Source organism: Solanum verrucosum, unplaced genomic scaffold, assembly GCF_900185275.1.
Source record: "Solanum verrucosum unplaced genomic scaffold, falcon-dt-bn FXZP01000252.1, whole genome shotgun sequence".
Lineage (NCBI taxonomy): Eukaryota > Viridiplantae > Streptophyta > Magnoliopsida > Solanales > Solanaceae > Solanum > Solanum verrucosum.
The window spans coordinates 7,482,990-7,497,938 of NW_026019988.1; the positions used below are offsets into that span (position 1 = coordinate 7,482,990).

Here is a 14,949-nt window from a genome sequence, read left to right on the forward strand (position 1 = left end):
TGACGCCCAAATAATACGTACACTCACAACGTCACTTAACTAAAAATCAACCTTATCTTATCTCAGAGACATGTGTCTAAAGCGAAACCCTCCTTGTTTGAGTATTTTCCTAATGATATGAAAGTTAGTATTCAAGTTGTTCATTTCATGTTATCAACCTTGAATGGCTGGCATATTCCTAACATGAGTTTTATGTTTTGTTTAATTCATGTGCTCACTTAAGGTCTGTTATATGTTTGTATATCACTTGGCTTTGAGTGTCTATTGTTCGTGTTAACCCTTGTAACGTGTCTGCCTATGACTGTAAACTTATTCCTGCCTCACCGACACAATGAGATTGTTGAAAGACCCTTGATTCAAGTAGCACATAACATAACAGTTGAAAAGGCAAATACCACATAAATAGGACAGAGCAACTAAGTCATTGCACATAATATGTAAAGCATAACAAAACATAACATAACATAACATCAAGAGCAAAATAATGATTTAGAATTTAGACCAATCTCTTGAGTATTAACATTCAAGATAAAGGCAATTTTCAGTCATTTAATGAAGGAAAAAAACCTCATGAACAATTTACAATAAGGATATAGTAATAAGTTAGGAACTTCTATGGAGCTCTACGTAAAAACTATGTAGACTTGATATGAGTAGTTCGAGCAGCAGCTCTCTGCAATGCCTTCAACTTATTAGCCTCCATCCGAGCTCTTTGTTCTTCCGAGATGTTAATAACCCCAGAACTTTTTGCTACATTATCTGGAGCCTGATTTACTGTATCGTTCCCTCCAGAAGATGTATCAGCAGCAACAATTTTTTGATTGGATGGTTGAGATGGCTCCTGCCAAATACACAACATAATATGGTTATCTGCTGCAGTAGGCAAGTTAAGGATGCTAGCGAGTAGTAATAGGTTGTAACCGAAGTTTGTGTCGAATCCTACCAGTGTGGCACGCGAGACTAAAACTTATGCAAAGATAGTAGTCACTTGCCAGATAAGTAACTATGGGATCCAGTGATCAAGCAAGTTCTCTTCATATGATAGTATGATTGGAAGTTCTTTAACATTTTTTCTGTTCTTAAATAATTAGTTCAAACACAATAAGTGTTTCAAAAATGTTTCTGAAATAGCAATAAACCAAACAAAAATTGTTTTCAAGAAATGTTATATTAAACATCTCTAACAAACTTCTCCAAGAATTATGTCCAAGAGGTATTCTCCTCAAGCTTCAACGAGTAAAAACTTCAAATTCGAGGAGCACTCCCTTGGATACACCCTGAAGAGCAAGTGATTTCCTGGTTTCTGCAAATCAAGCTTGATATTTTCCTTAAGCTCTAGCTACAGGAATAACCATAATCTACTTTCTGGTGTTCAGATAATTTGATATAGGTATACATAAGAAATCACTAGAATGAATTGATTGAATCCCCTATCTGTTGCACTACCTTTAACGGTCTATATGGCAATTCCTCTGATGGCACATGGAGAGGCTAACTAGGGTAGGCAAATTGTTTCAAGGGCTGGGTTGATTTTTGGTCTCAACCTACGCAACTCACTTTCCAGGTGTACTATTGTGGAAGTGTACGTTGTATCCAACTGCATATAATTTCATAACAAGGAAACTAAATAGAAAAGAAATAGGGTTAGTTTATTAGACCAGGGGTGATTCAATAAAAGGGGCTGCTGGGTCTTATTTTGGGTGTTAAGATGGCAATTTTATCCCATATACCAAGGGCATTGATATGAACCTGGTAGAAGTTTCGGGATCATAGAAATCTGACCGCATTACTTTGGCATCACTTCCAAAGCATTAGTGTATACTACTATTGTATGCTTCCTAGTAGGGAATAATGATCACTGATTAGATGTAAGAATTGGGGTTAAGTATGCCAGACAAAGTAAACACTTAATAGTTATTTTTGGAAATAAGACAAACACTGACATATAAATCTGTTGGAAGTTTCATTATGGTTACCTCAATTGCCTTCTCCCACATATCATTAAGCATGATTTCTTGATCATCTTTAGGATTTGGATTTTGTGTAGCATCTTCTGGATAATCAGTTGGTTCTGAGTCCTTGAATTCTGCATACAAATATAGCAGAGATGCAATTTCTGATTTCAAATCCAAGCATTCATAAGTAGAAGAGCAAATTTATTTATGGATAACACATATCATGATTTCTTCTTTGCTCTTCACAGAATCAACAAAAAGTGCACTTGAAAGTGACCGTCATGATTGCAAATGACTACCAGCATAAATAGGCATGTCACATTCTGTAGAAAAAATAATACTTAGTTTTGAAGACAAACATATGTATCTTCTCGAACTCTACAGGATTCAATGAAGTTACTTGTTCATCAAAGCAGTTCTTCAATGTTTAAAGCTATGTTGCTCGGACTCTCTAAATATACTGCCACACGCCCACACCCGTGTCGGATCCTTCAAAAATGAACTACTTTTGGAGGATCCGACATGCACCCGTCGATATCTTTGAAGAGTACGAGCAACATAGGTTTGAAGAGAAGGAAAGGGATAATATCTGTGTACATTATACATTGAACACTAGAATGTCAAGTTGGCCTTAAAACTGTGTACCCAAAAAAAAAACAATTTGTAACAAGACAGCTCTTAATTATCAAGTTTAACTTTTAGCCTAAATGTTTCGATCCCAAATAGTATGCAATCTTACATAATTAACAGATCATAGACACATGTCATGGTAGACAACTGAAGAATAAAGTACAAGCCGGTAAGATTTTAAAAAGGCCTTTTCCCCAGGCCCCAGGAAAACAACAGAGAAGTGGAATTATGTCGTGTAATAGTTGAGGATTAATACATAGAACTACTACAATTGAAACTTCAGAGAGTTAAAGTAAAATGAAGCACTCTGCAATGAAAGAATCAAAATTCACATTTGATATATGTTAGTTTAATATCTCTTAAAATTACCAGACAGCTATATTTCCTCTTCCTGATTTAAGTAGGTAGCCATTTTGACAATATTTAGAATTTTGGATGAAGTTGAATAAGAGTATTCGGAAGTTGAAGTTGGAAAAGAGTACTTAGAAGTTGAGGTTGTGTTTGGACATAACTTGACTTGGATAATGTTTGTAAAAGTTGAAAGTTTGAGAAAAGAAACCTTCCCCAAAAAAAAAATCCTTCTAAAAATGTTTGAGAATAGAAACCATTATTTCACTTGAAAAAGTCCTCAAACCATTATTCTAAAACTTAAACAGTATTTAAAATATTAAAGTTAAGTATCTAAAATACTGAAGTCGTCATACTTTCAAACTTTATATACGCTTTGTGATACAAAAGCAAAGAGAGTGATACAAAAAATTTCAATGGAGGTGTCTAAAATACTGAAGTCGTCATATATTGCTGCTTTCTCAGGCTGGAAGTAATTTGAGATTAGAAATAAGAATACTTGAAGAATAGGAACTGATGGAGATGTACCCTGTTGATTTATTTCTTGTTCTTGTACTTGCGGCTCATACAGCTTTGCAGGATCCACCCCATCGGCAACCCTGTCTCGCAGTCCTTTCGTGCATAACTGTTCAAAGAAAAAGAAACCCTAGTAAGCTTGATAATTAAACATAAAATCTTTAACACTCATATCATGTGTTCAGTGAAGGTCATACAAAAAATTATCTTCCAATCATCATATATTGGGGAAGATGTCCTGTTGCAGCAAATGGAGAGAGACATATCTGGTTAAAAGTCAGCTATGTAATCTGTGTTGATTGAATATTAAGCTCATGTAACAGGCTTTCCATAACAGAATGCTATGTAGCGACAAATGAAATGACTTGGTTAAGTTCTTATGGCTATCAAATTTGCGATGAAATCCTAAAGGATGATTTTGCACGTAATCATAAACATATGTGAAGTTGTGGCCCTTATTTATTCTGCTTTTATTCTTACATAGTGTCGAAAGGGTTATAATGTTCTATTTTTTCTTACAGGCTGTAGGATGCAGCTGAATGATTTGCTAAGCCAGATATACCCCAAAATGGCATGAGTGTGTCTCAAGGAAGCCTTGCAAGAATAACACGAGACCATAAACATCGGAGGACTTTTAAGTGATATGAAGTAATTTTTCAGGGATTGAAGGATGGCATTGCACATTATCCAATTGTTACTTCAAAAATGTTGTTGATATATCATCTTTTTCATGGTTTGATACCAAAACAAATAGTATATGGCAGGAGAAGACACTAGCACAAAGGAGATGAACATCCTATAAAGTGTCATGATAACAAATTTACCACCATTAAGCATTAAGCACGTAAGAGAGTTGCCAAGCAGGAAAAATTGAGTCTTACCTGATGGCCTTGTGGCTCAAATTTACTATAATGAGATATTTTGTAAATTATACCAAAGAGATTCAAGTTAAGAAATTGAAGTGTGCATATGCACAAAACTACAAAACAAAATAAAAAATTAGCAGTTATTTGTAGGATTGTCCACCTAAAACAACAATTACCTCTTAGTTCTTATATGACAGAGAAGATGCTGATGATTAAGTAATGAGCTATCTATTCACAAAAATCAAACTAACACAATCAACAATCAAGAGAATATAAAAAAATTGGATGACTTCTTGACCACAGATGTTGTCAAGTTTACAAGATGCAGATATTCTACTTCTCAAAACATCATAAAAGTATAGCAAAATAGATCTAGCATCTCGTTGACTTAGGGTTGAAGAGCATTGTCGGTATTTTATTTTCAAGACCGAGTATTTTATTTATACATGTTTAAAGGGTCTCCATTTTCTTAGAAACTTCTCCTCCATGTATTCCATTTAATCATGCTGGAACTTAGCTCTAGTGAAAGCAAAGAAATAATATTTTCAAATTGAAAGATAGCACACATTTCATGACAAGTATACCTAACATAATTGAATATCAAAGCTGGGGAAGTGAAAGCAGTTACCTTGACTCTCTTTGAGCCGCCAAGCTTTTCCACCTTGTGTATGAATTGATCAAATGAGTAATAAGGAAGCAAACCCGCATGCCATTCAGCATATAAGCCAAGTAGGTGACCCAAATCAGCAACCTGCACCCAGGTAAGATTGCACTATAAACAAATCACTCTGATGCTAGAGTACCACTAGTATAAGTACATACGCTTCCAAAATTGTTCATATTATAGTGCAAGAGTATAACTAAAAGGACTGTGTATCCTTAACCAAATTGATGGACTTAAGCATCATAACAATCACCATCTTCATGCAAGCAATCAAACTTACCATCTTACAGAGGCACAAGATGAATGATTGTGTACTTCTCTTTTCAACTTAACAAGTAATACAGAGAAAACAAGCTTACTTACTGCCACAAAATGTTTCAAGGAAAATAGAATTAATTCTACCTTGGTTGTCCCTTGGTTACTCAGAGGAAAACAAAGTGGCTTACTACAATGACATTGTCAAAAACATCACTAGTAGAATTAGAGGTCGGCACTCTAAACTTTTATCACCTGGTGGTAGAGCAATCTTTATCAGACATGTCCTCTAAGCTCTACCTACTCATCTTCTCAGTGTTGTTTACGCTCCAAAATTGACTTTGGAATTTATTGAAAAACATTTAGCTAGGTTTTTTTGGTCTGTCCAAGAAACTGGTAACAAGCACCATTGGATTGAAGACAATTGCATTGTTTTTTTAAATTTGAACAGTGGTGGAAGCTCAGACCTCTAAATCTCTTTGGAGTGATTTCATGAAAGCAAATTACTGGAATAATCAACATCCTCTTGATGTCCAATGGATTAAAGGAAACTCCCAACACTGGAAATATCTTTGTGGGATCAAACACAATACTGAGAAATTTATTTATTGGAAACTAGAGAAAGGGGATGTGACATTCTGGTTTGATAATTGGTCTAGCTTGGAGCCTCTTATATCATCTGCTCCCTAGTGGTAGTGAACAAAGTCAAATAAAGCTCAATTCAGTGTTTAAGAATGCAGTTTGGCACTGGGAAGCTCTGTAATATCAACTGTCCACACTCCACAGAATATAAGAATAGGATCAGCAGCTTGACTATCAATCTTAACAGTAACAAGGATGATCTTGCTATCTGGACTGAAACTTCTACCGGGAAATTCAGCACCAGTTCAGCCTGCTAAGAAAATCGGGAATGTTTTTGCATGACCTCTGGGAATTGGACACAGACACAACTCTCTTAAAATGCTATTGCTCAACTGGTGGAACTTGAAGACTAAAAATCTCGTTGCAGCTTTTATAACTAAAGTTTATAATTTGTTGGGAACTATGGAGAGCAACGTGCAACAACAAATTTGAGGTGAAAGGCATTCAATGTACAGAACCAAAACTAACATACAATCTTGCAGGTTACATGGAAGAAATTTGGTAAAGCAAGGATAGGTGAAAACTGGAATAGCAAGGAAGAAATTGGTAAAGCAAGGATATGTCAGGTGTTTGATACAGATATCCACGAAAGAGCTACTATCATGGTCAAATGGCTCATCCTCCTGAGATATCTATAAAGCTTAACAGTGATGGAAGTAGCATTTGGGGAAGATGTGGCGGTGGAGGAATAATCAGAGACAGCCAAGGCACAATTATTTTTGCTTACTCAATGAACTTGGGTCAAGGCACTAGTAACATGGCTGCAGCACAAGCTTTACTCTATGGATTCAAATGGTGTGTTAGCAGAGGCTACAACAGAGGATGGGTGAAAACAGACTCTCGACTACTCACCAAATGCATCAAGAGAGAATGGACACTCTGATACAAGACTTGCAGAATTAAGTTGAAGAACATGGATTCATTATCAGTCATAAAAAGGAATATCATCTACTTGCAGTTTAACTATACAAATGCAAAATAAATACAACAAAAAGGAACAAAATTATAGGAAGTGTATATATATATACAGCAAACAAAATTTGTACTTCAGTGAATCAAAAGATCTAGTCTCAGAGACAGCGGATGCAGTAACTTATTTGAAAGCACAAAGTACCTCATGACCGCGACCACGATATTTGAAACCACGAGGAAAATGACGGAGAACGTATCCAAGTCCTTTATCAGAGAGAAGGATATCCGGTGTTAGCTTAGGCACTGACCTCGGGACTTTCTTCGGCTTAGAAGCAGAAGCTCCAGCAACGGCACCAGCACCGGCAACAGAGCCATCGCCAGCGTCAGATCCGGTCTTTGAAGCATACTTCGTCGTATTATGATTAGATTTGTCTGAACTGCTTGGATTGGACGGACAATCTCTTGACCAGTGACCTGGACGACCGCACTTGTAGCACCCGGTAGGCGCTGAACCGCCACCGCCGCCGCCGCCGGATTTCTCCATTTTCTGGTTTTTTGCTCTCTCTCGTCGAGATTTAGAAGGTTTTTCTGGTGTTTGGCGGGAAATAAAGGAGGGAAACTTTGAGATAAAGTAAAGGGATGGCTGGTGGGAATTTATTTTATTTTTCTGAAAAAAAAAATTACAAAAATAAAATATGAATTAACTATTTTTAGATTAGTAAAAAAAAATTAAAAAATCTAGATTACATGAGTAAGAAATAATTAAGAAAAATACTAAAATTCATTTGCTTATTTACTAAAACTAAATTAGTGATAAATATATATTTTTTAAAAATTGTGTTTTGCACATGAAAACAAAACTTGTAATCTAAAGTATGAACTTATTTTTACAAAAATAAACATGCTAAAACTAATACAAAAAATATCAAAATTAAGCGCAAATTCTATGATACCTTCTTGGCTTAGGCTTTCAACGGAACAACATGGCACTGCCGCCCCGCCACTAGCAGAAGCTAAGCGCGCTAAGAAAGGTTGCTTATGTCGCTCTTTCTAAGCAACAGACCACTAGGAGTGGAAGAGAGGGTTATCATACATACAAGAGTCTTCCAGTTCTTACGGAAGCTCCTTCTTACCCGTCAATCAAGTAGTACAAGAACTTTATCTTACCTTATAGCTCAGTGCGGCGGATCGCTTTTTAAATTAATTAAGTAGATAGAAGAAAGTATTAATATATTCTATGTGTATAATAAAGGATTGAGATATCTCACTTAAGTATATATAAATATGGAGTTTTTTTTATATCTATGTCAATTTCTTTGATTTGATTTGGATGAACTTTGCAAGGCATGGACCCATCTTGAAGAACATATCAACATACTTATGAGGTCATCTCAAGAATTTTAAAAAATACAACTTTTTCACCATCAGTGATATAAATGTTCATTTCTTATCATGATATCGAAGTCAGACTCATCAATTAGAGTCTTAAATCACAACCAAAACAAAACTGGAAAACCACATCCTGTCATATGATATTTAAATGTAAGACAACTCCAGCTTTAATTTATCAAATAGAGCTAAACTTTAATGAGACAAAACAATGATAATGTTCCCATGAAGTCTTGTTACCTTAACAAAACATTAAAAATCCAAATACTATTTTGGTGCAGGTAGACAACAATGGACCAATCATCCCACCTTAACTTGAACTTGTAAGTACCAAAAACTAAAATGTCTAGTAACAATCACTGGCAGAGCTGTTCTACTGCAGTAACAATCTGGGCAGGTTGGACAACGGTCCAGTTCTCTAACGTCCCAGCATATGGCGTTGGCACATCCTGTGAGGACAGACATATGATTGGGGAATCGAGATAGTCATGGAAGTTCTCGGTTATAGCAGCTGTCAAGCTGGCACCAATACCTCCTGTACGCATACATTCCTCGACAATGAGGACGCGATGAGTCTTCTTCACTGAATTCCCGATGGTGTGAAGGTCAAATGGTTTCAGTGACCTGATATCAATGACCTCGGGATCATAACCCTTGTTCACAAGTGTCTTAGCAGCTTGCATTACATGATACCTCATCCTGGAATAAGTTAGAATGGTAACATGCTCACCAGGTCGTACCATCTCTGCTTCTTCAAGATTCAACACATACTCTTCGTCTGGAATTCTCTCTTTGAGGTTGTAGAGCAAAACATGCTCAAACAGAATCACAGGGTTATCACTTCTTATAGCGGCCTTCATCAAGCCCTTGGCGTTGTAGGGGGTTGAACAGGCAACCATCTGGATTCCAGGAATTGACTGGAAATATGACTCAAGGCGTTGAGAGTGCTCTGCTCCAAGCTGTCGACCAACTCCACCAGGACCTCGGATGACAACTGGTATCTTAAACTGGCCACCAGATGTGTAGTGGAGCATACCACAGTTGTTAGATATCTGATTAAAGGCTAGAAGAAGAAATCCCATGTTCATTCCCTCAATAACTGGACGCAAACCGGTCATTGCAGCTCCAATGCCCATACCAGTGAAAGAGTTCTCAGCAATGGGAGTGTCAAGAACCCTGAGATCACCATATTTTGGGGCAAGGCCTTTAGTCACCTTGTACGAACCTCCATAATGACCAACATCTTCACCCATTACACAAACAGCGGGATCTCGGTCCATCTCTTCTTCAAGACCTTCACGGAGGGCCTCAAAGAGCAATAGTTCATGCCTAAAGATGTACATTCAAACACATAAGTGATGTGAATAAATAACAAGAAATCCGGATAAACAACAATCAGGTAAACAAGCAATTGGGAAGTAATTGATATGGTTCACACAATGATAGACAATTAAAAAAAAGAGAAGAGAAAGTAGTGCATATCCAACCAACCAACCAACAGAGACCTATTAAATGGTGTATGCTTACTGATTAAGCAAGCACCATTACAGAATTATTTTTAAACCATGGATATAATCTAATCCCCAATAATTAGGAAATACCCCATCAAGGAAGTACCAGATAACTCAAATACATCATAGATAATGTTGGTTATGAGTCTTGTGACCACCACCAAAACTTCACGAGCTCTATAGTCCTTAAGTAACAGAAACACCTCGAATCCCACAGCGTGAATCTTATGCATTAGGAAGAGAGAATGAATAAGGGGCCTCTTTACTAGCTTCTAGTGGCCCTAACATTTCACGTAATTAGAACCTCAGAACCCAACAGAGCAGAAAACAAAATCAAACTCTCAAAAAGTTTGAAGTAGGAAAGGAAGCCAAATTTCCTACAAAAGATGTAACCTTCCTTTTGAACAACTCCTAGACAGCTTGACAAGAGTACACGGATGTTAAAAGGCAAAAGCAATAGTAGTAAAGACAAGATGACAATTTTCAGAGGGATCGCTAATGTTAAATAAAAGAATGCTTAACCAGTTATCATGAAAACTTAGATCACGAGTTTCTCAGAGGTGGTAGTGCAAGCAAAAGAATTGATAACAATAAGTGCATCCACTTTGGATAACCGATAACATCTCCTCTGTTATACACTTACGGAATTCTAACTAAAGTTATAGATTTACAAATACAAACCTTTGGTTCAACTCGTTCTCCATAAAACTGAATTTTAGTTCTCTACACTATCACATGATTGTGCTATATTAACTGCCAAGATTTAAAGGTGAAGTTATGATTTCTTTGTAAGGTTTAAAACTAAACTAGGTTGACAAACACTATTCGCAAGGGCCCCAGTGAACCGATATAAAGTTGAAGAGAATTTGTCTATCAATAACAAATAGGAGATGATGAGATCTCAAAAGAGAGACACATTTCATGCTGATCTCTACAGTTTCTCTTTGGGATCCTATAGTGGTACTCTTCTCTTCTTTTTGTTTGTGAGTCACATGACAAGTTCCAAGCAGAAAGCAGTAAAATGGAGTGCAAGGTAGAATGCATTCTGAGAATTCAATACAGTTGTGTGCCTCTTTGGCAAATTTTTGGCGTATACGAAATACAAATTTATCTAATAAGGACACAATCTAAGATTTCATCACTTCCTTACAATCTAGAAATACAAATTGATCTTCGTAATAGTTGTATAGTTTCAGCAACAGATTTTTTTTTTCTTTTTGATATTCAATCTCTTAGAGATGGAAATAACTTCAATAAAATACTTGCAAAAAATTTCACGACAAATAAAAACCTTATAAATTTGGAGCAAATAGTAGATGAAAAAATAGAAGTACCACAAGAAAAAAAGAGAGATAGACATGACTAATACCCTTAGTAACTCTTTTCTTAAAAGTCCATGGGAGACTCGCTTGGCTGAAACAGAAGATTCACTCAAATGTATGATTTTCCTCTCTATGTATGCCTGCTTTTGGTTGGAAACAGAGGTTGAGCTTTTATTCATCATGTAGTCCTCCCTTTATTTTTTTATATCCCCCCGTACTAATCCAAATACAAAAATCATATCACTCCCACCATCATTCTCCTTTGTTTCCGCTATCACAATGCGGAACAAAGAGGAAAATTAGACATGTTCATCACAGGATGAACTGACATCATCTGAAGCAAAACAGCAAATGCTATTATTTTTTCTATTCCCTTTAACAACACCGTCGAGATTATCAGCTTCCACTATATCATAATCCTACCAACCAAGCTCTTTTTCAAGCCAAGATTGTCAAACATTTCCCTAGTCAGCCAAGATTATCTTCTTTTTTAAAAAAAAGAACTAATCTAATCTGCTGACAAACTACACTTTGGATATGAAGTTTCACAAAACAAGTGACTACAAGGAAGCAATTTGAACTGTAAAGATATGTATGCATTGTATGTATGTACAACTCAGAAGAGAAGTAAATATACCCTGGCTTGGATGAAGTAGAAGCTGCAGCAGTATCTTCTTTAGCCTGTAAAAGAATTAAAGAGACATTTGGCAATAAGCTTGCGCTTGTTTGGAGAGATCATCATAAATGATTGAAGTGTGTCCTTCACAATACATAAAATATTCAGCCATACAACACCAAATCTCAAAGTCCAAAACAATAACATTTACTCAATTTGTTTGTGTTACTTTACTTTTTTGAAAAGTTCGTTTCAAAAAGAATAGATCTTCCCTTTTTTTAGCAACTCTTCAATTTAACTTTCCACATGTCATGTTTAAGACCAAAAAAATTAAAAGGCATTTTCATACATTCTACATATCTTTAGTTTAAGGACACAATAATCAAAAGTATTCTTTACTTTTTAATACTTCGTGCAAGTCAAAACCAAACAAACAAGTTGAAATGGATGGAGTACTAATTTCTGCACTTAAATGATTATATGCAAACATAAACGCACAATCATAATTAGAGAGTAAAAGAATACTAACAGCAACAGCATTAGTAATTAATTGTTCAGCTCTTCCTCCACGTCCATTCAAACCATAGCTCAAACGCCCATTAGATCTAACCACAAAAGTCCTTCCTTTCCTCTCAGCACCAACTACACAAACAACATGCATCAAAACCAAACCATAAAATTCCATCAAATGATTGAAATTATGACTAAATGGAATATACAAAATTCTTTCAATGGACCAAATAATACTTGAAACAGATCAAAAACAACCCAAAAGACACAAAGATCTGATAAACCCAGAATCAGAAAACAGAACCAAGATGAACAAAGACATAAAATTAAGCAATACTAACAAAACCCCATTTCAAATACTAGCTAAAGATTCAAACTTTGCAACAAACCTGAGAAAGATCTGCGAGGATTGGAGAAAAATGACTTCTTGGTGTCCAAAGAATTGGCTGAGGTTAGTGCAGTAGCAGCACCAATTCCTTGTATAATAGCAGCCATCTAGAAAACCCCACGAAGAAAAATGGATTCTTGATTCAAACAAATGAAGAGAAAATGCAGTATAATTATGAGGAAGATGAGGAATCAAATATATATGCACACATAATAGGTGAAAAGTTGGTTTGTTATAATAAAGAAAAAACGAATTCGGGCGGAGAGAACAAAGTGCAGATGGTATTTGGCAAGAACTAAGTGAATCCCACCCCCCTCACGCCCACCCCACCCCACCCCACCCCACCCCAAAATATTTAAGGCCCAAAAAAAATATTTAATATAGTACTATATAATCATGTATCATATATATCATATTTTTATAAAGGCCAAACCCATCGGTGGCCCCCTAAACTTGGCACGATCTTTCACTTAGACACCTCAACTGAAGGATTTTCATTTTAAACACCTAACGTAGGGTTCCTATGTGTTACTTTAACACTTTTTGCACAGACATCTGTTGACCATAAGCGCGTGCAAGACAACCGTTCTACGTGGATTAACTGACCAATTATATGATGCCAACTCTTAAACCTCTTTACACGTCGTTTTTTTTCAAACTAAAAGAAAAATGGAACCATTTTTGTGATTTTTCAACTTCCTTCTTACGATTCTCTCTCTTCTCCGATGAAAACCCTAGGTAAATCTCCTTTCTCCTCACATGTATTTCTTTGTTTTTTCTTCAATTCGTTGGTAGTAATAACCATTGTTGTATTTTATGTCGCCATTTTTCAGGTTTAAGGTTGTATTGACGAGGTATCGGGCTGTGCGACATTGGAGAAATTGAAGAAATTAAAGGTAATGGTGTATTTTGTTTTTGTTTTCTTCAAGAAGGTGTATATTGTTGTTGAAGGTGTATATTGTTGTTGATTCCGCTTTTTTTATTTTCAGTTTTAATATAGGTTTTGGCTGGTAAAGTAAGGGGCTTTTTGGGTATTTCCTTTTATTGGGGTCTTCTTTTCGAGATATGGACAACTATATTTTAACTTGTTTTCATCATAGGGGTGTGTTGTTGGAAACCTTACCAACGAGAAGTAGATGTATTTGGTGTTGGCATAGATAAAGACCATTTTAGTCTTGTCGAGTTTCTTTCCTACACTAAAGACCTTGGGTATACAAATGTGAAGGGATTTTACTGTGAAGATAACAATGAATTAGTTCAAGTTACTTCTGATACTCAATTGTTAGAATTTGTGAAAGACTTGGTAGATGGTGATGAGTTTCATGTGTATGTGGTCCATGAAGTTGATGAATTGGAAGAATTGCCTGCTCCAACTGGTCTTTTACCATGGTCTGATACTGTTGATGAATCTGTGGGTATAAATACTGAAGGAACTGTGGAGAATGATTCTGATTTGAATGGAGTTGATACAGAACTGCCTAGAGGTGATACAAATCATAATGAAGCTGAATCAGATCTGCCTAGTAGTGACACATATATAGATGTTATTCCAGATAAAGATGATTCAGATGTTGATGAAGAATTGAGATCCCTTAGGGCTGAAAGGAAAAACAAAAGAAATCCTAATCTTAGGAAGAAAAGAGATAAGGAGAAGAAAAAAATAACTAATGAGGTACCAATAGGTGAGGCTGGTGTGGATAGAGGTTTTGAAGATATTGGAATAAATAAGAAGGATAGATATGTTGGCAGATTGGGAGGAGATGAGAAGTATATTGATAGCTCAAAATGTGACAGTGATGATAGCACTGATATACTAGATGCAGAAGCTGTTGGAGGTGTTGATCTACCAGGCAGAAAAAAGAGCAAAAAGGTCAGGTATGATGATCAATGTACTGTTGCTATTTTTGAACTTGGAATGATTTTTGAGAATGCTAAGGAATTTAGAAAGGCTTTGGCAAAATATGCTGTTGAAAAAAATTATCAGATTAAGTTAAGGCCTAATGAAGCTCATAGAGTGAGAGCTAAATGTAAATTCAAAGAAAAATGCAAATGGTTGTGCTATGGTGCTATTGATAGGGATTCTGGTAACTTTATGATTAAGAATTATTATCTTATACACAAGTGTTTACCATCAAATAAGAACAAAATATGTACAACTAAGTTCCTAGCAAGTAGATTCAAGGATGAAATAACTAAACAACCATCTTTGAGGATTTGGGAAATACAAGAGTTGTGCAGGGAGGAGTTAGGACTAAAAGTGGGTAGAACAATTTGTTACAAAGCAAAGATGATGATTCTTAGAGAAAACATGGGTGACTGGAATATGGAATTTGCAAGGTTATGTGATTATGCTGAAGTCATAAAACAAACCAATCCTGGTAGTTCTGTGGGTAAGGATGGATAGAGAAACTGTACCAGGAAAGAA

General features: G+C 36.0%; 2 protein-coding genes across 2 annotated transcripts; both read right to left on the minus strand.

Annotated features, from left to right (window-relative positions):
- Positions 1-472: 472 nt before the first annotated feature.
- On the minus strand, positions 473-7,449 carry LOC125818582 (chromosome segregation in meiosis protein 3). The gene is made up of 5 exons (XM_049498078.1): positions 6,991-7,449; positions 4,944-5,066; positions 3,462-3,558; positions 1,977-2,086; positions 473-841 (listed from the first exon to the last, which is right to left on the minus strand). Exons 1-5 carry the CDS (start codon positions 7,330-7,332, stop codon positions 635-637), a joined length of 879 nt encoding a protein of 292 aa, XP_049354035.1. The 5' UTR covers positions 7,333-7,449; the 3' UTR covers positions 473-634.
- A 917-nt stretch (positions 7,450-8,366) lies between these two features.
- LOC125818578 (pyruvate dehydrogenase E1 component subunit beta-3, chloroplastic-like) lies at positions 8,367-12,828 on the minus strand. Its single transcript, XM_049498071.1, has 4 exons — positions 12,526-12,828; positions 12,156-12,268; positions 11,648-11,691; positions 8,367-9,506 (listed from the first exon to the last, which is right to left on the minus strand). The coding sequence occupies exons 1-4, from the start codon at positions 12,629-12,631 to the stop codon at positions 8,534-8,536; spliced, it is 1,236 nt and encodes a 411-aa protein (XP_049354028.1). The 5' UTR covers positions 12,632-12,828; the 3' UTR covers positions 8,367-8,533.
- Positions 12,829-14,949: the final 2,121 nt, after the last annotated feature.

Coding starts and splice junctions, on each gene's coding strand:
- LOC125818582 (XM_049498078.1), bottom strand. CDS start 7,332: ATGGAGAAATCCGGCGGCGGCGGCGGTGGCGGTTCAGCGCCTACCGGG. Junction 2,087..3,461: donor ACAAGAAATAAATCAACAGG/GTACATCTCCAT, acceptor ATTTGTATGCAG/AATTCAAGGACTCAGAACCA. Junction 842..1,976: donor TGTGGGAGAAGGCAATTGAG/GTAACCATAATG, acceptor TGTATTTGGCAG/GAGCCATCTCAACCATCCAA.
- LOC125818578 (XM_049498071.1), bottom strand. CDS start 12,631: ATGGCTGCTATTATACAAGGAATTGGTGCTGCTACTGCACTAACCTCA. Junction 12,269..12,525: donor TCCTCGCAGATCTTTCTCAG/GTTTGTTGCAAA, acceptor TTGTTTGTGTAG/TTGGTGCTGAGAGGAAAGGA. Junction 9,507..11,647: donor TCTACTTCATCCAAGCCAGG/GTATATTTACTT, acceptor GTACATCTTTAG/GCATGAACTATTGCTCTTTG.